Raw genomic sequence first — 23,895 nt, 5'->3', positions numbered from 1 at the left:
TCTTTGGGCTCTCCCTCATGCTTTCTTTAAGCTTTCTGTGTCTACTTTCATTCTCCTCTCTTCTTTCCCTGGTAAACCTAGTAATGAAGAAGCAGGAGGTACACTTTTTGTTAACTTGAGAGTTGAGAAGTGGGGAGGTGTTAGAAGGAAACGGTTTCAGATCTTGATTCCCCCTGTAGCCTCTGAAAGCTGTCTGTGAGCAGCCTGGATGTGCAGAGCTCAGGAGTGCCCATGGGATTTCGAGGTTAGGATTTCACTTCCATGCCTGCACTCTTATGCTTTGGGAAGCCAGAAAAGGAATATAAGCAGCATCTTTCTTACTTTAAAATGAGGAAATTAAATCACAGAGAATGAAAGTAAGTTGTATAAGAGCAGCAGTGGCAGCCACAGAAAAATAATTATTCTGATTTCCAGTCTTCTGCTCTAATTATACAAAAGCAAATGAATCATAATTGGTTGGCTAGCCCAGTTTCCTGAGGGCAAACCTGAAGGCAGCTTTGTGGCAACTGGCTCAATTCACAGATGTGTAGCTGCTGCCCTTGACTTCTCCCTTTTTGACCTCTGGGACCAGTAGCTCAGGAAAAGAGGGAATGCACCAGCCTGCTCACCTTGAGGTGATAGAGCACGACACCTGTGCTGAGTACGTCATCTTCCAAGGCCATTAGATGGGGCAGGCTGGAGTCAATGACCACACCAGCCCTCCTCCTGTTGATGTCCACTCTGTAATGTTCCATGAGGGCCTTCCACTCGTTCCACTTCTGGGTCCAGTCTTTAGTCAGCTGGTCTATCTGCAGAGATGGAGGACGTGGTTTTAGGCACCCCGCCGGTGGAGCAGACTTAAGGTCAGAAACCATCCTGGCTTGATTCCTCATGGCATTCCTTCCTCACTTTCCTCACTGTTACAATTCAAAGCTCCACAGAGGCCATTGCACCTCCTCTGTGAGCTGTTTTCTAACATCTCTCCAAAATGCAAGTGTTACTTTTATAAAGAGAAACTCCCTCAGTAAATGTTATTTTTAAAGTTTTCTGCAACAAGCGTGTATTGTTTCTATAACTCGACAAAAATGCCATAATTTTTTTTTTATTAATTGAGATGTTAGTTATATGTTTATAATTCCCCTTTCCCTATTCCTCTTCTGTGTGATCCATACTGTGAGATCAAGTTCCACATCAGGCTCCACAGTGGGCATGGAGCCTGCTTAAGAGTCTCTCTCTCCCTCTGCTTCTATCCACCCCCTTAAAAAAATAGATGATAGAGATAGATAGATAGACAGACAGATAGGTAGATATAATACAGCAAGTTACAAGCCTTAAGATAAGGCCACCTGGGGAACGTGAATGAACAATGTTGAACATAAGGTGCTTTTCTCTTCTTTTTGTGGAAATGGTGGAAATGGATGCCCAGGCAGGAGAGTTATCCTGGGAATGGAAGAACTGAGGAAGCAAGAAAAGGACCAGAAAGACTAAGTACTTCTCTCGTAAAAGGGATACTTGAGAAAAAGTATGTCAAGTTTAGGTACAAGTGTTTTACATACCTCAGAAATGTTATTTTTAATGTTATACTCACTGAGTTGAAGCTTGCAAAGAATGAGACTACAGGGTACCCATGAAGGGCTGAGTTGGATGAGGACCTGGCAAAGTTGAGCAGCAAGGCACTCTGGCTTACAGTTTAGCCTGCCTGCTTACAGCTCAGCTACCTGGAGGTACCACTGAACACACCTCCCCTTCTGGCTGGCTTTCATCACCTACCTCCCTTACCGCCTAAGGTCAAAGGCCAGCAAGTGGCAGATTCAAATCCAGATCTGCCAGAATGTATAATGTAAAACTGCTAATGAGCGTGGAATGATTTTGACTCTATACTTCATCTTTTATGTATACGGGAGTGGTATTTTCCTTTTTCTTTTTTTTTTTTAATTTATTTTTTCAGTGTTCCAAGATTCATTGTTTATGTACCACACTCAGTGCTCCATGCAATACATGCCCTCTTTAATGCCCATCACCAGGTTCATCCAAACCCTGTTTGTTTTTTCTGAACCAAAAATCAGAATGTATATTTAAGCATAGAATTTTTGAGAAATGTCTGGATATGTGATGTAGTCCTAACGTTTAGTTTGGGTAACAAAATACTGACATAGCCAGGATACTTTATAATGTATAATTATGGTGCAACAGAATACTGGGAATTGGGACATTTGGGTTGTGGTATCTAAATGTAACCTGTCACCAAATAATGCCTGCCATTTTTCCTTGTAAGTGTCTCCAGAAATCACCATTTAATCTAACCTTCCTAGATGTCTTGTCCTCACCTTCATGGAGTCACAAAGTTAGTCTCTTTCCTGATTGATCTCTGTGCTTCCAATTCATCCTACACACAACTGTCATATTAATTTCCCAAGATACACCTTTATTATGTCACCAACCTGGTTCAAGAAGCTACAATTAATATTGTGAATGTCAAGTTCAAACCTCCTAAACTGGCCCTAATCTCACCTCTACTACTCTCTGCCATGAATATGTATTCTCATCCGCTCAGTCTTCCTCACACTGTGGGCTTCCACATGGCCGCCCACATCAGTTCATTCTTTCAGTTCCACGGTCTTGCTGAGATTATCCCATCCTCACCCCAAATGCCTAACCCTTTCTTCCTATCTAACACACTCTACCAATCTTTCAAGGTCTAGTTCAAGTCCTCTAGCCTTCAGCCACATCACTGTGATGCTGGCCATGAAAATTCCAAGCCATAATGATTTCTTCCTTCCTTAAGCTCTTTTTATATAACTCATGTAGTTCATTACATTTAACCATTCTCTAAATGTGTTTCCAAATAGAGGGCAAGCCACCTGTGGGAAGGAACTTCTTTTCCTCTCTTGAAGCATCATGCTGAACACCTATTTGTTGCTCAGTGAATACATGTCAGTCAGTTGATTTACTGACTGGAAAATAATTTTTAATTTTTATTTTAAATTTTTTCTTTTTTAAAGATTTTATTTATTTGTCAGAGAGAGAGAGAGAGCAAGAGAGCAAGCACAGGCAGACAGAGTGGCAGGCAGAGGGAGAAGCAGGCTCCCTGCCGAGCAAGGAGCCCGATGTGGGACTCGATCCCAGGATGCTGGGATCATGACCTGAGCCGAAGGCAGCTGCTTAACCAACTGAGCCACCCAGGCATCCCTAGAAAATAATTTTTTTCCTAGGCTACTGTCCCTATCCAAAGGAAGTTATCATGAACCCCTAAGAGAACAAAACAAAGAAAGCCAGTTACCAGCCCCTAAGGTAAACTCATTCTCCACTCAAAGCTCAGTGAATACCAAAACTGTCTCTAAACTAGATAGAACCTCTCTGTCCTCACAAGGGAGCAGCCATTCAGGAATAATGGAGGGAGAGATCTACTACCAAGGTGATGCAAAGCATAACTCAGTCTACCCAATTCGCCCACCTTCAATTCATTCTGGAGAACCAGCTCCTTCAGATTCTCATCCTTTTCCTCATTCAATGGACAGTAGTTTCTCTGCATAAAGAGAGAGAGATGTGTGATGTGGGTCTCATCCTTATTCTTATGAAGGAAGAGAGGGGCAGATAAAGACTTTATCATTAAAATCAGAAACAAATCAGAAGCTTAAATACTGGGGATCATATTAGTACAAAGAAAAAAAATTCAAAAAAATTTTTCTGGAGGGCCCCATTCCCTGAATCCACCCACACACAGAAGGAGGGCCATTTAGGCAAATGCCCTTTGGAAAACAAAGATGATATAGTGGGGATGCCCACCCCATCTGAAACTACTCAGGTAATCAGAGTCATCCATGTCTTGTCTTTGCTCCTGCCTCTGTTCTACAAGTGTCCCTTAATTGAAAACATGGAATGCAGCAGGGCTCAGATTTTATGCAGAAGAAAAGCAGGTTTGGGGGAACAGAAAAGTTCTGACTGCCAGAATACCAGTTCGAAGCTCAGCAGCATGGCTTTGAGTCTTCCAATCTCCTCCCTGAGTTCTCTGATCAGTTTTATATTTGCATCCTGAAACACAAAGAACTTGGTTTCACAAAGACTGATATCTGGCCCCCAAAAGCTCTAAGATGCTACAAAGAAATAGTTTGGAAAAAGTGGTTTATTACTTTGGAGTAACTTCTGAGGCAGTCTTCTCAAAGTATGGTCCCAGAACCACATCACCTCCACCTACGAACTTGTTAGAAATGCAAATTCTGCACCCGAAAGTACTTAACCAGAAACTCTTGAGGGCTCGGGCCCACCTGTGGTGTAACCAACCCTCCAGGAGGTGATTCTGATGCACACTCAAGTATGAGAACCGCTGCGCTTGAGCAGGAGGGTGATGGGTAACACAAGTGCCAGTGCACGTATGGGTAGTAGATGCTCATCTTCCTGCAGTGCAACTACACTTAGTATCTACCTAATCACATGGCCCTTTAAAACAGTCCACAGATGGGCTATATAGGCCTGGCCACCAGTTTGTGATCCCTGCCCTGAAACTCTTTGCTGAAATTGCAAAGCACATAAGGAATTTTTTAAAGTTTCTCACTATTACTCAACTTTTCAAAACGAATAAGTTCCTTATATGCCCCTTTTAGCCTGAAACAGAGAACTCACTGTAGTTTGTGCAGAAATAAATAAAATACAACCATACATCCATGTAAACTCAAAATAAAAGCAGAAAACACAAAAAATTTTAAGTGATCTCCCTTAGGGTGGCAGTGGTATACCGGAGATCTTAAAAGGAATGGTCTCAGAGAAATATCTAAAATAATTTAAAAAGGTAACTTAATGAAGTCAGTAGAGATATGAGAGAAGGGTATGGCTCTGAAAGAAAGAATTCCACTCTGTCTTCATTTGGCAAAGTCGGGCAAGTTGGGGTGAGGGTGAAGGGAGAGAAAAAAAGAAAGAAAGAAGGAAAGACAGGAGGAGGGAAGAGAGGGAGGAAGGAAAGAAAAGAGAGAAAGAGAGAGAGAGGAAGAAATTAATTTTAAAAATGAGAGACTAAATGAAGTTAGTGTAAATGATACCAGACCAAGACTTCAAATGAAGTTCTCACCTCATTTACCCGTGGCTTGTTGATGATGTGTTTGGCATTGGATGCATATCTCAGGGTGCTCATGGTCTCACTGTAGCAAGTATGTGCAGGAGACACAGCTGAGGTAGAAGGAGAAAGTTAGAAACCATGCCAAGCCCTTCCAACCCAGCCTGTAACCACGTGCCTTACTGCTACCGTCCATGCTATATCATGAGACCCTTAATGAAAGGGGTGGTCACGGCCCTTTCTCTGAGGCAGAGTACTAGTCCCAACAAGCTCTAGCATCCCACTCACTAGCAACCATGATAGTTTTGGAGTTGCCTCCAAGACTGTCCTTCAGCAGCCAGGTCAACACGGAGTCCCGGTACGGGATGTAAGACTGCCTTCGGGAGGACCCCACTCCACTGCTGGTCCCAGACGGAGAGCTAGGGATCCCACTGTCACCAACATCACTGGCTGCACTGTTGAGGCTCTGGCAGCTGCTGAATGCTTGAGAATTCTGGGCTTTAAAGACAACAAAATAATAAAAGTGGAAGAAGAAAGGAATTGTGAAACACGTGCATTAAAACAATGGCCGAAGAACACAAATTTAAGTATCACACTTTGTAATCCCTCTCTGCATGACAGAATAGTACAAATTTCAATCCTGAACTAGCCTTTGGACTCAGAACACAGACTATCTGACCCACATGATTTTTCAGTCTTCCTTCTTCTTGAAATTAGAGGGTTGGGATGATGACCACACAGGGTTCTCAAGTGCAGACAAAAGAATATCCATTTTTATGGCCTCAGTCAGGAGGCAACTTTATAAAAAGAACCTTGTAAATGTCTACCCCATTTTCATAAAATGAAAATATGTGAGCTATTTTCCTGAGTCTCCCTCCCACTCTGATAATCATCTATCAGCAAAATACCTAAGGTGGAGATGACAATTCCCAGAGTCACAAGAGACTTGTTGATATTGGCTCCTTCAGTAATGCGGTCCTTACAGTAACTGGGATCTGCTCTTTCACTGAAACAGTCAATTAAAAAAAAAATAAAAGCAAAGAAGAAGACACTGTCCTTGAAATGCTGTTGAAAGACACTATCCATTATGCTGTACATTATATTAAAAGCCCACATGATAAATTCTTTTTAGAATTCACTACCAGGAAAAGTCTTACCATCTTGTAATAAACTGGCATTTCCTCCACTTCTTGGGCAATGGAAATCAAATAGTTCATTACTTTTTTAAAATTTTGGCTGCTAGAGCACTTTTAGCTAACTGTAATGCTCATTTACAGTAATGATATTAGCATCAATATGCCCAACCTTTGTTTTAATTTCATCTATTAATGGCCTTATGGTATCTGTGTCATTATCTGTCAACTGTCTTAATCTTCCTGCAGTCAATGGAAAATATTAAAAAGTCATACTTCCAGGTGCCTGACACAGTTTCTTCCAGACAGCCCTTCATTTTTTCCCCCCAAAATGCCAGAGTTGCAGCTGACAGAGACAATACTTCATTTTTAAGGGAATGATGTACCATATTAATAATTTAGTAGTTTTAAAATAAGAAAAATTGTTCTACCTCATCTCACACTTTTTTTGTGACATCTCCAAGACTTTCTTCTTTCTGGATATACATGACTATAATTCATGCTTTCTTCTAATACTTAGAAGATCATATCTTCTCCTCAATGGAACAGTATTTTTAAAAGCTTTCTTTCCTTTTTTTTTTTTTTTTTCCCCAGTAACATACCGGCACACAATCAATATTAAGACAGAGGAAAAAAAAGTGTATTAACTCAGTTACTTCCATTTAGAGCAGTGTTTTTTGATCTTGGCTATACACTGGAATCACCTGGGGAGCTTCAAAAATTACTGATCTCTGCACTGCCTCTGACCTCACTAATAACGCGAGTTATTTGATCAGAGGTGAAACTAAGGCAGAGAATTTTTAAAGGCCCAGGTGATTTTAATAGGCAGCTAAGATTTAGAACCCTTGACGTAGATGTTTTTTAGCCTCTGGAAAACTATAATTTCTTAAAATAGCATTAAAAAATTTGTTTCTTTTGTCATTTTCTCAGGATGATCGAAATGTGAAAAAGGATGGAACAAGTTTATTCCTTGTAAAATGGGCAAGAACAAGGTCATTGCCAAGAGATTAATTCCCCTTGGCTTTGAAATCCTAATTACCTGCCTGCTAGGTCCACAAGGTTGATCTTGCTAGCAATTTCAGAGGGGAGGTTGTTCTCCAGGATTGCCTAAGGGAGAAAACACATTTAAAGCTTGTCATTTGGAAGACAGTGTCCCCCCCACCCCTTAGACGCCCTCCTAAACAAGGTGATATTCTGGACTTTTAGCCAAATCACTCAAGAAATCTGTATTTGAATGTGCCCTGAACCAAATGAGCTCTCAAAGTCTGATAACTCAGTCAGTAAGCCCTGAGTTTTTATTTCATTAAAAATATGAGCAGGACTTCCACACAGTAAATCCCCACAAAGTCTTATGAGCACAATTTTCAGAGGTACCAGAAATTTTAATACGATTTAGCAGGCAAATGCTCAACTCCCCTCTTGGGGGCTGACTCTCATCAGTAAAGATCCACAGCAGGTGTGGGGCCCCTGACAGGGTTTCTCTCTCCTTAACTGGAGTCACAGCATGTTAACTCACCAGGGCAAGCAAATCTACCCATGTTCTCTACTCAGGGGCATTCAGCCCTCAAGAGCAAAACTATTTTTCCTTTTTTTAAAAGAAATTAAGTGTGGGGTTTTGTTGTTTTATTTTATTGTGCATCCATCACCAAAATCTAGTTTTAAAACATTTCCAACAATCCCCTAAATTCCCTCAAGTCAGTTTGCAATCAAGCTCCACTCCCATTCCTATGCCTAGGCAACCACTCATCAACTTTCTATATAAAATGTGTCTTCTCAGGATATCTCATACAAATGGAACTACACAAGGTCTGCCTTCTTTCACTGCTTAATTATTTTGAGATTCATCCACAGTGTGGCGTGTATCAAGAGTTCACTCCTTTTTTTTATCACTGAATTGTATTCCATTGTATGAATATACCAGGCTTATTTATCCATTCACCTCTTCATGGACATTTGGGTTGTTTCTAGCTTTGAGCAATTACAAATAAAGCTGCCATGAATATTTGAGTACAAGTCTCTATATGGACATACCATTTCTTTTCTCTTGGGAAAAATAGCTAGGTGTGGTTTTAGATTATAAGGTAGATATATGTTTAAATTGTTAAATTCTCTTCCAAGGTTGTATCACTTTATATTCCAACTGGTAATAAAGTGGATGAGAACTCCAGCTCCTACATATCAGGTCACGAATTAGTATAATCACTCTTTTCAATTCTAGCTGTTTTAAAAAGCAGACAGTGGCATCTCATTTAATTTGCACTCCCTTAATGTTTAGTGATTTTTGCATCTTTTCAAGTGCTTAATTGCCATCTGTATACTTCCTTTACTTAAGTGTTGATTTAAAACTTTTGTCCACTGTTTTGAGTTGCTTTCTTACTATTGATATAGTTCTATATATATTGTGGATACAAGTCCTTTATCAGATGTTTTACATACACATTTTCCCTATCTGTGATTTTTCTTTTTGTTCTCTTAATAACGTCTTTCAAAGAAAAGTTTTAAATTTTGACCAATGGTAAATTTCAATTTGTTCTTTTGTTCAGTTTGTGTTTTTAGTGCCACATCAGAAAAACCTTTGCCTAATCCAGTATCACAAAGGTTCTCCCAAGTTATCTTCAAGTTTAATAGTTTCAGGCCTTACATTTATGTCTATGATCTAGGTGGGAGTTAATTTTTAGATAAAGTCAAGGTATGGATCAAAGTTGTTCTATTTGGGGGAGGGGTTTGTTTTTACTTTTAACATATGGATATCCACTTGTCCTACCAGCATTTGTTGAAAAGATTACATTCTGCACTGAATTGCCTTTGCAAGTTCGTGAAAAATACTTGCCTGTATATATACGGGTTTATTTGGGACTCTCTTCAGTTCCATGGATCTATTTGTCTATCTTAACGTTAATGTCACACTATTTTGATTAGCCTTTTATTTTTGCCTTAAAAATCATTATATTAGGGGCACCTGGGTGGCTCAGTGGGATAAGCCTCTGCCTTTGGCTCAGGTCATGGTCTCAAGGTCCTGGGATGGAGCCCTGCATCGGGCTCTCTGCTCAGCAGGGAGCCTGCTTCCTCCCCTCCCCCACTTTGCCTGCCTATCTGCCTACTTGTGATCTCGCTCTGTCAAATAAATAAGTAAATAAATCTTAAATAATAATAATAACTTAATTCCTATGAATATAGAAAGTTTACTGCCATATATCTTCTTTTCAGAGTCCAGAGTGCTAACCATTACACTATATCTTCTTTTCATCTTCACTCCTTTGTGCTTAGTGTATTATGTATGACAATGTATATATATGTGATATATGTAACACAGCATTATAATTATTCTTTTTTTTTAAAGATTTTATTTATTTACTTGAGAGAGAGCATGAGAGGGGAGAAGGTCAGAGGGAGAAGCAGACCCTCCATGGAACTGGGAGCCCGATGTGGGACCTGAGCCACCCAGGCACCCTATAATTATTCTTTTATACAATCTTATTTTTTAATAACATTGGAAGAAAAATAAGGAAGAATATATTTATGTAGCTTTTTATATTAACCCACATATTTCCTATTCTTAGCACTTTTCATTCCTTCCTGTAGACTTAAGTTACTGCTTTCTCTCAGCCTGAAAGATTTCATTTGATTTTCTCATAAGTTACACTTGCAAGCAATGAATTTTTTTCTTCTTCTTATTTTTTTTAATCTAGGAATGTTCTTATTTCATCTTCATTTGGTAAAGTTAGTTTTGCTGCATATACAATTCTTGGTTGACAGTTTTATTTCCTTTCAGCACTCTGTCTTCTGGGGTCCAATGACCATTAATCATGTAACTGTTTTCTTATATATCATGTCATTTTTCTCTAGCTGTATTCAAGATTTTGTCTTTCAACAATTGACTGTGATGTGTCAAGGTATGGATCTTTTTACGTTTATTTTACTTGGAGTTCTTAAAATACTTGTATCTGTACACTAATGATTTTCAACAACTTTGGAATTTTTTGGCCACTATTTTTTAATTTTTCTTATGCCTATTTTCTCTTCTCTTTCTGGGATCCCCATTACATTTATGTTAACACAGTTGCTGTGTGTTAACAGGTCTGTGAGGCTCTATAAAATTTTTTTTGAAGATTTTTATTCACTTGACAGAGAGACAGAGAGAAAGGGAACACAAGCAGGGGGAGTGAGAGAGGGAGAGGGACAAGCAGACTCCCTGCCGAGCAAGGAGCCAGATGTGGGACTCGATCCCAGGACTCTGGGATCATGACCTGAGCCGAAGGCAGATGTTTAACAACTGAGCCACCCAGGCACCCAATTCTACATTTTTCTTTAATCTTTTTACTCTCTCTTCTTCAAACTGAATGATTTATTTATTTTCAAAGATTTTATTTATCTATCTATCTATCTATCTTAGGAGAGAAAGAGCACAAGCAGGGGGAGTGGCAGGTAGAGCAGGCTGAGGGAAAAGCAGGCTCCCCGCTGAGCAAGAAGCCCAATACAAGACTTCATCCAAGGCATTCGTTTAACCAACTGAGCCACCAAGGTGTCCCCAAATTGGATGATTTCTATTTGTCTATATTCAAGTTAGCTAGTTCTTCTGCCATTCTCCTATCTGCTCAAGTCCCCACTACTTTTTTGTTTCAGTTATTGTACACTTCAATTCCAGGACCCCAACCCTATTTTATCTAACAATTCCTATGATTTTATTGAAATTCTGTGGAGTCACTGTCATTAAACATGGTTTCCTTCAGCTCCTTGAACATATTTATATCAGTTGCTTTGAAGACTTTGTATGCTAAATCAAACATCTGGAGCACTTAGAATCAGTTTCTACTTACTGTTTCCCCTCCCTTCATGACATTGGCTGTACTTTCTTATTTCCTTTTGCACGTCTAGTAATTTTTGGTTGAAAACTAGGCATTTTAGATAACATATTGTAACAACTCAGAATTCTGAATTTTTCCATCTTGAGGGTCGTAGTGGTTGTTGTTTGGTTTCTCTGGTAACTTCCCTGGGCTAAAAATTTCTTAAATTCTGCTTCTCTAGCAATATGTAGCCAAAGAGGTCTCTGTTCAGGTTTTTTCCTTTAATTGTTTTTAATTCTAACCTTGACCTTTGGGGGGGCCACCCTCTGTCTGCATAGGTGAGTGTACAGCAAAAGACTGTTCAGAAGTTATAATCAAACACCTTGAGCCAATAAGATCTCTATTCGTTTTTGGTGGATCTATGTGTGGGCTGGGGAATGCATTAAAAATTCAGTTCTAGGTTTAAGTTCTGCTCAGTACAGGATATGTGAAGATCTTATCAAGCCCACTATGGCTGCATCATTTTCCAGAACTCCCTATTAAATCCCCAGTTAATGTGCCAGTTCATTTCTTGCCTGAAACAGACTAACAATCTCAGGCTAATGGAGTCACTGATTTCCTCGTTAGCTTGCCACCAAGAGCACCATTCTGACAATGGTCCAAATCAAGTGAACTCCTCTAGCAGTGGTAGCAACAAAGTTGCTGGTTTTCACTGCCTTCCATTCTCTGATTGAACTACCTCACTTACAGAGACAGGTAGGGATGGGAACAGCCCAAGGCAATACACCACAGATCTGCACTATTCTTACCTGTAATTCAGTAGTTTTCTTGAATAAATGTCTTGATTTATTATATGACTCTGGTCTATTTTTAGAGCAGAGAAGTGGTTACTTTTTTTTAAATTTTTTAAAAAAGATTATTTATTTATTTATTTGACAGAGAGAGAGAGAGAGAGAGAGATCACTAGTAGACAGAGAGGCAGGCAGAGAGAGAGAGAGGGAAGTAGGCTCCCTGTGAGCAGAGAGCCCGATGAGGGACTCGATCCCAGGACCCTGAGATCATGACCTGAGCCAAAGCCAGCGGCTTAACCCACTGAGCCACCTAGGTGCCCCGAGAAGTGGTTACTTTGACATTTTGTCCAGGTTTACCGTTGTTTTGGGGCGGGGGGAGGATTTGTTGATCTACTTATTCCTAGTAGAAGTAAATCTACTTTTTAAGAGAAGTAAATCGTCATAACAGAAGTAAATCTTCTATGTTTTTATTTTAATGCTTATTTTCATTTCAATCTTACTTCTTATTTTAATGCTCATACTGATCACATAGATATAAAAGTACTTTAAAATGTTATAAGTAAAATATAAATTGAAGATATTTTGATTAGTCTTTATGAAACTGCCTCTACCTGTTCTGGTGTAGAACTTAGTAGATTATATGTAGGTCCTCCTTATAACATTAGGTCAAAGTAGAGGGCCTGTAAATGGAAAGTTAGGAAGAAAGGAAAAGAAATAAGGACACAAGAAAGCAGTCAAAAGGGTCAAGGAAAGGAAGAAATCTAAGCAAATAAAGGAGTAACCAACCTGTGTATAGTAGATAGTGAAGATGGCATGGGATCTGCTGCTGGCCTCGTGAACATGAGTAGCTGCTGTGATTCTATGTACATAAAGGAAAACAATTAGGATAAGTATTGTTTATCCACAGCGGATCTTTAATGGGGAAAAAAAGAAATGTTAGTGCCAAGGTTCACAGGTGAGAATCATAAAACACCCATATTTAGTCCAGTTTAGTTAGGAGAGTGATCCAAAGATGGCAGAAGCATCATTCTAGGTACTGATATCTGAGAATAAAATGCAGTGTAGCTTCATATTAAACTATGTTAGAACACATTTTAAGCAATAGAAGCAAAAATCAGAGTTGAAAAAGGGGAATACTAGAGTGTCATCAACGTGGAAGAATACCCCTAAAACAGACCCAGTTAAGTAGGACAAATGGAGGTAGAAAGCTTGCTGGAGAAGCATCAAAGAGAAAGTAAAATGTGAGTAAACACTAAATATTAGTCTTACAGTGTCAGAAAGGAATTTGAAATGAGATCTTGAATTATGTCAATGTCATACTTAAGCCAGGTGAAATTCAAAGTCTTCTTCAGAAATTCATTGCAATATTAATCATATTAATCCTTAAAGTCAGAAGAGCCTTCCCTTCATCTAAATCTAAGTCAATCATATTTCAGCTTAAGATCATGTCATTGACTTCTGTCCTCAGAGGAGCTGGAGAATTTAAGAAGAGTCAAACTCCAAAGTCGGGTCTCATGATTCAAGGATAGAGAAGGTGAAGCCTGACACTTCAAGATCAAGGAACCCAGGGTATCCTGAAGACCAAAGGCAAGTGCCTCCAGGATAGTTCCATGAAACCCAAGGAGTGGAATGTTAAATTTAAAGGTCTTCCTTTACAGTCAATTAACTTGGACTTGCTACTAATAGGGTAAAAAGAAGACTAAATCCCAACGTTTTTTCCAGGTAAAAAAGGCTATTCTTTCAGGCATATACTAATATCAGTCTGGGTATTTCCTAGTAACTAAAAATATGCAATATTATCACAATTTACAATAGTTTATAGGAAAGTCTACAGTGCTTATTCATTGCAGATTCAAAACAGTCTTTTAGGGGTGGCATTTACAAGTATGCAAAACTATAAGAAAAACAATTTTCTGAAACACTTTAAACTATATTGGATCTTATTTCTATCAAGCCTACAGAGAGGACAATGCAGGCAAGAATCTTTTCTTCAGTCAAAAAGTTATGTATTATAAGACAAAGCACAGAGTAACTCTGGGTTTACTGCCCAATATTATTATAACCAGAACAAACTCCACCTTCACTATTAGTGAGAAATGCACAAAATCTCAGCCACTGCCCCTTATCCTGAGTACATTACTGTTCTGAGAAAGGCCTCCTGATTGTGAATGTGGGAAAGCTGCAAGGAGAAGTATAATCATATACTCCAAAGGGGGAAAGAAGAGTAAGACTGAAAGAAGGACAGCAACAAATAAACCTGTTACCTGTTTGCTATTCCCTCCTCCAAGAGTTGAATTACTTGCTTATAGTTGGTAACTACATGTTGAGATAAACCTATCAGATTTGTGAGGGAGGAAAAAAGAAAATAAAATTTTTGGTAAAGTTTAACTTCTTCCTGTTGGCCATTAACTTTATCCTATTTTATATCATTTGATAGACAAGGATGAGAGAACTTGACTAAATTCTTTAAGATGGTTAAATTATCTTTTTATTTACTTATTTTTTAATGGGAAGCCTACTGTCAAGCATTATGATAGGCTCTGGAAACACAAGTCTCTGCTCTCACAGAAAATGTAGTCCAGAATTCATATAGTGGTTATGCTAATAAAAACAAAAAAAAGGTAATTCCTTACAATTGAGCTATATAGGGTATAAGAAAAGTTCTTATATTATCTCCCTTGGCCCTCACCAAATTGCTAAGGCAAACAGATACTATGTGTCCCACAAGATGGCAGACTCAATTTGACATACAAAACATACAGTATACATGTCCCTACCCAAAAGCAGTTTACAATCATAAGAACTTATACTACACAACATAATATGGCCAAATGCCACAGGAGTAAAAGAGATAATAAATGGTAAGGAGATCAGAGGAGTGGCCAGGGCAGGCTTCATGGAGGGAGTGAGACTTGAATTGAGTCACTGAAGAATGGGTCAGCTTCAGATAGGTGAAGAGGAGCTTAAGGACATGAAAGTAAGTCTTTATGGGTAGTTACTGACCAGGTCAAAAAGTGCCTTCACAACTCAATCAGAGATACAGGGACAGACTAACTTTGGCGGCTTGATTGGTAAATATAATTATGCTAGAAATTAACAAAGCAATTTCAACATTGACTGGATTTCTTTATATTAAGAAATTATTGTTAAAACCACAATCAGGTATCACCTCATACCTGTCAGAATGGCTAAAATAAAAAACACAAGAAACAACAAATGTTGGTGAGAATGTAGTGAAAAGGAAGCCCTTATGCACTATTGGTGGGAATGGAAACTGGTGCAGACACTGTGGAAAACAGCATGGAGATTCCTTAAAAAATTAGAAAACAGAACTATCATATGGTCCAGTATTTCCACTATTTACCCAAAGAATAGGAAAACTCTAATTTGAAAAGATATATGCACCCTTATGTTTATAGCAGCATTATTCGCAATAGCCAAAGTATGGAAGCAGCCCAGTGCCCATCAATAGATGACAAGATAAAGAAAGTGTGGGATATATATACAATTGAATGTTATTCAGCCATCATAAAGAATGAAATCTTGCCATTTGCAGTGACATGGATGGAACTAGAGGATATTATGCTAAGTGAAATAAGTCAGTCAGAGAAAGACAAATACTATATGATTTCAATCATATATGGAGTTTAAGAAACAGAACAAATGAACATAGGGGAAAGGGAGGAAAAATAAAATAAGATAAAAACAGAGGGAGACAAATCATAAATGATTTTTAACTATAGGAAACAAACTGAGTGTTGCTGGAGGGGAAGTAGGTGGGGTAATGGGGTAATTGGGTGATGGGCATTAAAGAGGGCATTTGATGTAATGAGCACTGGGTGTTATATGCAACTGATAGATGACTAAATTCTATCCCTGAAACTTTTTTTTTTTAATTTTTAAAAAGATTTTATTTATTTATTTGACAGAGAGAGATCACAAGTAGGCAGAGAGGCAGGCAGAGAGAGAGGGGGAAGCAGGCTCCCCACTGAGCAGAGAGCCCAATGCAGGGCTCGATCCCAGGAATCTGAAATCATGACCTGAGCCGAAGGCAGAGGCTTAACCCACTGAGCCACCCAGGCGTCCCTTAATACACAATATGATAACTAAATTGAATTTAAATTTTAAAACATTTTAAAATTATTTCCTGATCTTTAAGGAAAAAAAACACCAAAAACCAAATAATAATAATAATCAGTGTAATTAACCACATTAGCAGGATAAGACAAAAGTCATATGCTATGGAAAATAATTTGTAAAAACACAGTAATTTTTAAAAAGATTTTATTTATTTATTTGAGAGAGAACACAGAAGGAGAAGCAGACTTCCACTCACCAGAGCCTGATGCAGGGCTCGATCCTAGGACCTGAGTTCATGACCTGAGCCGATGGCAGAGGCTTAACCATCTGAGCCACCTAAGCACCCCAAAACACAGTAATCTTATTAAAACATTTTTAGCACCCCTTCTATCTCCCTTCCCTGCAAATTTAATCCTAAAGTTATCAAGCTGAACAGAGCAGGGTAGGCTACTATGAAGGTGAGGGACTGCAGTGATGGCTGCAGTGACGCAGAGCAGGGTGAAGAGCCTGAAAGGAGGGGGAGTGTGTCCACATAGGGTTGCCTGGTACATATAGCCAAGACAAGCCTGAGCAGGGTTGTCCACAACCTTGTTTGTTTGGGTCCACACAAACGGAAAGCCTGGCAGGACAGTGGGGGTGAGGAGGGTGACTGCACATGTTGCAGCCTGGCCCAGAAAGTCAGAGCCTGAGGGGGCTGAAGGGAGCATCCATGTCAGAGGCAGAGCTTCCATGTCAGAGTGGGGAGGTGGACCAGCAAAGGGATACAAAGACCAAGAGGGGTATAGAATGCACCTACACAGTGGGGAGCTAAGGGGCAGGCAGCCCCACACAGAGTGCTGGAACTGTGGAGACAGGGCCCAGCAGAGGGTGTCTAACCACAGCCAGGCAAGGAGGGTACCCACATGAGAGAGAGAAGAGCAATGGCAAGGAGACTGATTACATGTAGGAAGGCAGATCAGAGAAGTACTTCCCCTGTTAAATAAAAGAATTACAAGGGTGCCTGAGTGACTCAGTCAGTTGGATGTCCTACTCTTGGTTTCCACTCAGATGCACTTATGGGATCCACACTGGGCTCTGCGCTCAGAGGGGAATCTGCTTGAGATTCTCTCTTTTCCTCTGCCCTTCCCTTCGCTTTTGTTCTTTCTTAAATAAATATATGTCTTTTTAAAAAATAAAATTAAGGAATTACAAATATGAAAAGGGAGAAATCGAGAATGAACTCTGTTGTGTTGGACAGCAATTAGAGCTACTGGTATGAACACAGATTACCTAGATCTGTCCACTCAGAAGGACCACACGTTGCAACATCAATAGTAATAGGCATACATAGCACCTATATCTTAGCTTTAATTTCTAAATACTACTCTCCAGCAAAAAGGAACAGGTAAGATAAATAAAAGTAAAAAGAAATGGCTGATTCCAAGACTGAGGCAAAGAAAGTAGAAGATAAGCCTGGAATACCTCTATGCCAGAAAACAAGGTGCTTAAAGAATAATAGTGACATGTTAAAATGTCACAGAAATACACTTGAAAGGGATTTCGTTGACTAAATTTGGAATAATTTGAGCATCAGAATAAAAAAAATCACAGTAACAGAAGATAATTCATTGAATAAAATAGACAAGCATGAATCTATACTGACATAAATTGAAAATAAGATGAAGATGGGATAGATACATGATTTCACAGTACTGCCCCACAAACACTTGTTGATTACAAAAGGAGAACAGCAATTCTAGAGTGAAGAAGGCTGTAAGATATCATCTTGAAAATCATGAGTAATGGGACATATCAAAATTGTGCACCACTTGATGGTTGTCAAGTTCATGTAAGTTAAAGAGAGACCCAGGAAACTTTCCAAACCAAAGAAATACCCTAACAACATGCAACATGTGAATCTCAAATGAGCAATTATTGGGACAATTAGAGAAATTTAAATGGGCTGTAAGGATTAGATGGTGGTAACATGCCAAAGTTTATTTCCTGATTTGGGTGATTGTGTTGTAATGATACAGGAGAACATTCTTGTTTGAAGGAATGGAGAGAAAACACCCTAAAATAATCAGGTGAGATGGGTCAATAGATTGGCAACTCACTCACAAATGGCTCAAGAAAAAAGTTCTTGCAGCTTTTTAAGAAGTTTAATTTGTTTCAATGTTAAAAAACAAAAACTCTTAGAAAACTAGGGAGAGGGGCCCATCGGTGGGTCAGTCAGCTAAGCATCTGCCTTCAACTCAGGGAAACTCTATTCCAGGGTCCTGGGATAAAGCCCTGCACTGGGCTCCCTGCTCGGCAGGGAGTCTGCTTCTCCCTCTCCCTCTGCACCTCCCTCTGTCTATGTTCTCTCTCATTCTCTCAAATAAATAAATATAATCTTTAAAAAAAGAAAACTAGGGGAAAAAAAGAGAATTCCCTTAATCTGCTATGGCAATGTTTCTCAAAGCTAATCCAAAGACTAAGGCCGGTTCTCAAACTATTATTAGTACGTAATGAGATAGATAAAGAAATTTAGCAACTTTTATAACAATGTGACAGAGTGATTTTACATCTTTTGAATTGTAAAAAAATTGGGGGCTTGTAATTAAGATGTCATTTTCATTTTTCTAGTAACTCATCTTTATTTTACTCAAGTGTTAGTTTGCCATAGCTTGGAATTAAAAATCAAAACAAAAAAAACCTGGTCCTTTGCAGGGCACCTAAGTGGCAGTCAGTTAAGTGGCTGACTCTTCATTTCACTCAGGTCATGATCTCAGGGTCCTGGGATCAAGCCCCACATTAGGCTCCAAGCTCAGCAGGGAGTGTACTCGAGGATTCTCTCTCTCCCTCTACCCCATTCCCCACTTGCACACATGTGCACACTCTCTCTCAAATAAATACATCTTTAAAAAACAAACAAACCTGATCCTTTGCTACGGACATTTTTACAAGTGTGTGATAAAGAATATTTATTAAAGGGGTACCTGGGGGCGCCTGGATGGCTCAGTGGGTTAAGCCGATGCCTTCGGCTCAGGTCATGATCTCAGGGTCCTGGGATCGAGTCCCACATCAGGCTCTCTGCTCGGCAGGGAGCCTGCTTCCCCTTCCTCTCTCTCTGCCTGCCTCTCTGCCTACTTGTGATCTCTGTCAAATAAATTTTAAAAATTAAATAAATAAAGGGGCACCTGGGTGGTTCAATGGGTTGAGCCTCTGCCTTTGGCTCAAGTCATGATCGTGGGGTCCTGGGATTGAGCCCCGCATCGGGCTCTCTGCTCAGTGGGGAGCTGCTTCCCCCTCTCTTTCTGCCTGCCTCTCTGCCTACTTGTGATCTCTCTCTTTCTGTCAAATAAATAAATAACATCTTTTTTAAAAAAGGATATTTATTAAAAACAAACACTATTGCAAACATCATACTTAATGGTATAACATTGAAGCTTTCCCCTGGAAACAAGACTAAATACTGCTAGCACTTCTATTTAATATGGTACCAGAGGTCTTAGTAAGTGTAGAAAGGCAAGGGGAAAAAAGATTTAAGAAGTTAAAAAAACAAAAATTAAAAAGAAAAAAAGTTTTGTGCAGATTGAACACACAGAAAATAAAAAAAAAAAACCCACAACAACAAAAACTGGGGGCAAGGCAATTACCTACCACCAACATCTCCTGCTCTGTACCTATCCCTTTATGTTAAGATTAAGATCAAGGCAAAAAACATGATATTATCTTTTCTTCATTTAAATGACACCTACAACCACTGGCCTCTCAGGTGCTTTGGGCAGGGCTGTGTACATTTCAGATTTCAACTTAACCAGTCATCTAATTAATAAACTTTTTAATGGAAAGTAATAGGCTACCCCCTTCCTTTCCTGTGCTTTAGGCAACTATCAAATTCTAGCTCACAATTCTGAACTAGAACTGTAAGTTCTCATATTTATTTCCTGGAACACCCTGAATAGTATGGGTATCTAGCATGTGCCCAATAAATTCCCATAAAATTGGTTTCAAAGCAGAAACCACTTTCCACTTATTAATCATATTCACAGAATATATGAGCCTGAAGATAGAGCTACATAGACACAGATATAGGCAGGCAGATAATACAAATAAATGAATGAGAAGGCAAACATTTAAAGAACTAAAAGTTTGCTGTAGGGGTGCTGGGTGGCTCAGTCAGTTAAGCATCCAACTCTTGATTTCAGCTCAGGACATCATCTCAGGGTTGTGAGATCGAGCCCCATGTCAAGCTCCATGATCAGCAGGCAATTTGCTTGAGATTCTTTCCCTCTCCCTCTGTTCCTCCCTCCACTTGCACGCATGCATGTTCTCTCTCTCAAATAAATAAATAAAATCTTAAAAGAAGAAGTTCACGGCAATGCCATCAGAAGGTGGTAATGGAAGTAATAGCTCAGTGTGACTATTCAGGGTTTTAGCGTCCCAGGACGGTACTTGAGCTCAAGGCTCCTTCACTAAGAAATGCAAGGACTGTTGACCTATATTTGTCATGATTTAAGAAAGTCCAGACCAACTTTCAAAAACATGTAACCCAAAGGACCCAAGAGACCTTTTGCTGGGTAGAATTATTTCCTACCAACCATCCCCTGCCCCCACAAGGGTTTGCTCCATGAAGGTCCAAAAGAGCCCTGAGACTTCAGTCCGGTTCCTATCATTGGCCTTGGGTGTATCACCCAAACTGAATGACCTTGCATAAGTTCCTACCTTCTCTGGGTTTCAAGTACAATGCCGATCAAAGAATCTATAGTCACAGGTCACCTTGATGTACAGGATTCCATCCCACTGATCTCTTCCTATCCTAGGCAAGGTTCTCAGTTCCAACCCTGCACCAACTACTGTGTGACTTTGGGAACACCCTGTAGCTTCTTGCAGCTTCATTTTAGCTTCTGTGCAAGGGGGACATTTGGACTACATCTTCGGTCTCCTCTAGTTACTCCCCCTACCACACACACATACATTAAAATAAAATACAAAAGTAAGAAACTTTGACAGCACTGCATCAACTTCTGGTCTGCCCTCAAAGTACCGCTTTACACAAAAATTTATATGCACAGAGTTTTATGAAGTAAACTACTGGCTCCCAGAAAAGTAAATGGTATTTTTTGTTTGTTTCCAGGCTGCTGTTCATGATGGAACCTTTGGGAAAAGACACAGGTAGCAGAATCTGTAACTGGCACACTCCATTAGCCATGCCCTGATAAAGAAGAGACCAGCTCTTGATCTTTCGTGTCCATCTCTTTGTTAGGAATTAAATTAGTATATTTCTGAAGGAATAGGAGCATAAAATTCATATGTTGCTCTTTGTAAAGTGGGCTGAAAGGGTAAAAACTTCCTGTACGAAAGAATACAACTGTTCCTACCTCATAGTAAGACCTAGTCTAGTAGGTTAAGACAGATAGTACCGAACACCAAATATCAGTAGTTAATAAGGAAGCAGCTCAGACCAGTGTCATGTGTGACAGCTCCTCATCCCCTTATCGCCACCAGTGAGAAAACCACCCTGAAAAGGAGATTAGCTGATCTGAAAATCAGTCCAGGCCCTCTGGACCTGCCACGAAAGACTCCACCTTATTCCATGCCCCTTTCCCCCTCCTTCACTATTCTTTAGACACACTGGCCTCTTTGCAACCACCCAGCCCTTCTCTTAGGGCTCTTGCTCATGCTGCTCCTTCTGTCAGAATCATCCTTCCCCTCAGAATACCATTCTTTACATGATTGGCTCTTGAATCTCCTCAAAGAAGCATTTCATGACCCTGCCATGCAGATAGACTATCTATACTGCCCACTGTTCTTTTCCATCATGACATCTATTTTTTTTATTAGTCTTTATCACAACTTGTAATTAAGTGTTTATTTTCTGCCTCACCCCCACAAGACTATAAGCCTGCCTATGAGGGCAGGACTGTCTTTTCTATTTACGGTTATTTATCCAACATCTAGTACAATAGGTGGCACATAGCAAGTTTCATTATTTATTTGTTGAATGAATCCATGACCATTAGGAAAGCTTCCCAGAATTCCATTTGGTCTCAGACCTCCAGAACCACAGTGGCTCACCTTGTACATAGGGCCCCATCTCTGGATGCTCTCTGACACGCAGAGTGTAGGACTTCTTCTGATCAGATTGCTTCAGCAGATCCCGTACTCGTTCGTTATAGATTTCCAGGAAACTAGAGACATGTGGAACAAGGCACATAATCAGATTTTGGAAAATGATGACATCTTTTCAAAATTACACTTTAAAGAAGGCAACATAGTTAGATTTGGAAGAAAGTGGGCAAAACACTAAGCCAAGAATCAGAAGGCCCTAATTCTTAACCTAGTTCCACCTCTGACACTCTAAGACCTTGACCATGCCAGGGTTCGCTCTTGAGTCTCTTTCTACGCATGCACAATTATGTTGCCACATTAGCTGTCATCACTTCACAGTTGTAAGTTTACAAAGTCAGCCTTGATTCAAATTAAGCCTTCAAGAGGCTATTTCAGCATAGTTGTGGGTTATACTGCCACCAGCCTATACCTTGATCAGACCATAGAGTTTAAGGCTTATTTCTTAAGTGATTTTCAAACATCATCTACGACCTCTCAGTGCTCTGTGAAGGCATCTCGAGAGCCACTGCTAAGCAATGAGGAAAGCCAAATGAGAAAGATTCTGGTCCCCACCCCTAATTTAAGTAGGAGAGATCTCATTTTACCTGTTTCATACAATGGGACTCTAAGATATGCTCTATCTTATAGGTACCTGCTGGTATTTAATTCCTTTTTAAAATAATAACATAGCTACAATTCTTGATTACAATCAGCAAAAATTTTGTTAAGAAAACAAACTTCTCACAGAAAGGTCTTCCTCATCAGAACACAGATGTTTGCCTATGAAGCCAGCGGCCATTAAAAAAGGCTCCACCTCGGGACGCCTGGGTGGCTCAGTTGGTTGAACAGCTGCCTTCGGCTGGGGTCATGATCCCAGCGTCCTGGGATCGAGTCCCACATCGGGCTCCTTGCTCAGCGGGGAGCCTGCTTCTCCCTCTGCCTCTGCACACACACACACACACACACACACACACACACACACACACACACACACACATATATTTTTTCAAAATGAACAAAGATTTATTTTTTTTAATCAAAGATTTAAACATGAAAAATAAAGCCATGTAATTTCCAGAAGAAATCACAGGAGAAATTCTTTGCAACTTTCAAATGAAGAATGTGTTTCTAATTATGATCAGAACATAGACAATTAAGAGAAAAACTGATAAAAACTTCTGAATGGCTCCAAATACAATAAGCAAAGTCAGAAGAGAACCAAGAACAGAGACAAATATAATTCCTATCAGACAAAGGGCTAGCTTGCCAAAAGAACTCCAGAGATTGGTAAGAAAAAATTAGAGAAATGAGTTAAAGATATGAACAGATAGCTCAGCAAAAATCAAACATTTTGATAACAACTTGGTGAGAGCATGGGGGTAGTAACGTGTCTCTCTTCTATTGCTGGTGGGAGTATAAATTGGTACATTTGTGTGAGGGAAAACTTGTCAATATTAAGATCTCAAATACATATACTTTTTGAGTCCACTTCTAGGTATATTTGCACATGTACAGAATGACACACGCACAAAGTTATGGATGGCAGCACTGTTCATAACAGCAGAAGACTGTATTCAAGCCCCCCTGTGCAACAGCTCTGTTGCCTTGGGGCGAGGGGGCGTAGGTGTCAGTGAAGGAGGAGGACCAGGTTCTCAGGCAACGGGAACAGGTATTGCCCTATATATCTTTACAGATGTCCATATTTTTTGTCTTTTCTACCACATGAATGGTAGAAATACCATATGACAGATTATCTATGTAAAAACATGACATTTATAAACATGCAAAGAGAAAAAGGAAACACTGTATCAGCCGTTAAAAAGGATGAGTCAGCAGCAGATTTGCCGGTGTGCAGTGCTGTCCGAAAGACATTCCTCAGGATGAAAAGGGACAAAGCAGGTATATACAGTATGCTGTCATTCATATACTTTAGAAATATACATTCTCAAAAATAAATAAATAAAATATACAACAAAAAATAACAAAATTTTAAAGAGAAAGAAAAA

General features: G+C 39.6%; 1 protein-coding gene across 1 annotated transcript in view; it reads right to left on the bottom strand.

Annotated features, from left to right (window-relative positions):
* LOC111159711 (stAR-related lipid transfer protein 9-like) overlaps window positions 1-23,895 on the bottom strand; it is a 66,804-nt gene that overhangs the window by 42,301 nt on the left and 608 nt on the right. The window contains exons 2-11 of the mRNA XM_022522272.1: window positions 21,857-21,969; window positions 13,999-14,068; window positions 12,521-12,593; window positions 7,199-7,266; window positions 5,935-6,032; window positions 5,315-5,524; window positions 5,042-5,139; window positions 3,934-4,011; window positions 3,434-3,505; window positions 609-788 (exon numbers count right to left, since the gene is read on the bottom strand). Of these exons, the coding sequence (XP_022377980.1) occupies window positions 609-788; window positions 3,434-3,505; window positions 3,934-4,011; window positions 5,042-5,139; window positions 5,315-5,524; window positions 5,935-6,032; window positions 7,199-7,266; window positions 12,521-12,593; window positions 13,999-14,068; window positions 21,857-21,969 (1,060 nt within the window). The remainder of the gene's footprint in view (window positions 1-608; window positions 789-3,433; window positions 3,506-3,933; window positions 4,012-5,041; window positions 5,140-5,314; window positions 5,525-5,934; window positions 6,033-7,198; window positions 7,267-12,520; window positions 12,594-13,998; window positions 14,069-21,856; window positions 21,970-23,895) is intronic.

The sequence above is a fragment of the Enhydra lutris genome, unplaced genomic scaffold (genome assembly GCF_002288905.1).
Source record: "Enhydra lutris kenyoni isolate GAN:26980312 unplaced genomic scaffold, ASM228890v2 scaffoldscaffold4, whole genome shotgun sequence".
NCBI classification, from domain to species: Eukaryota; Metazoa; Chordata; class Mammalia; order Carnivora; family Mustelidae; genus Enhydra; species Enhydra lutris.
This window is presented reverse-complemented; position numbering and strand designations above follow the sequence as displayed.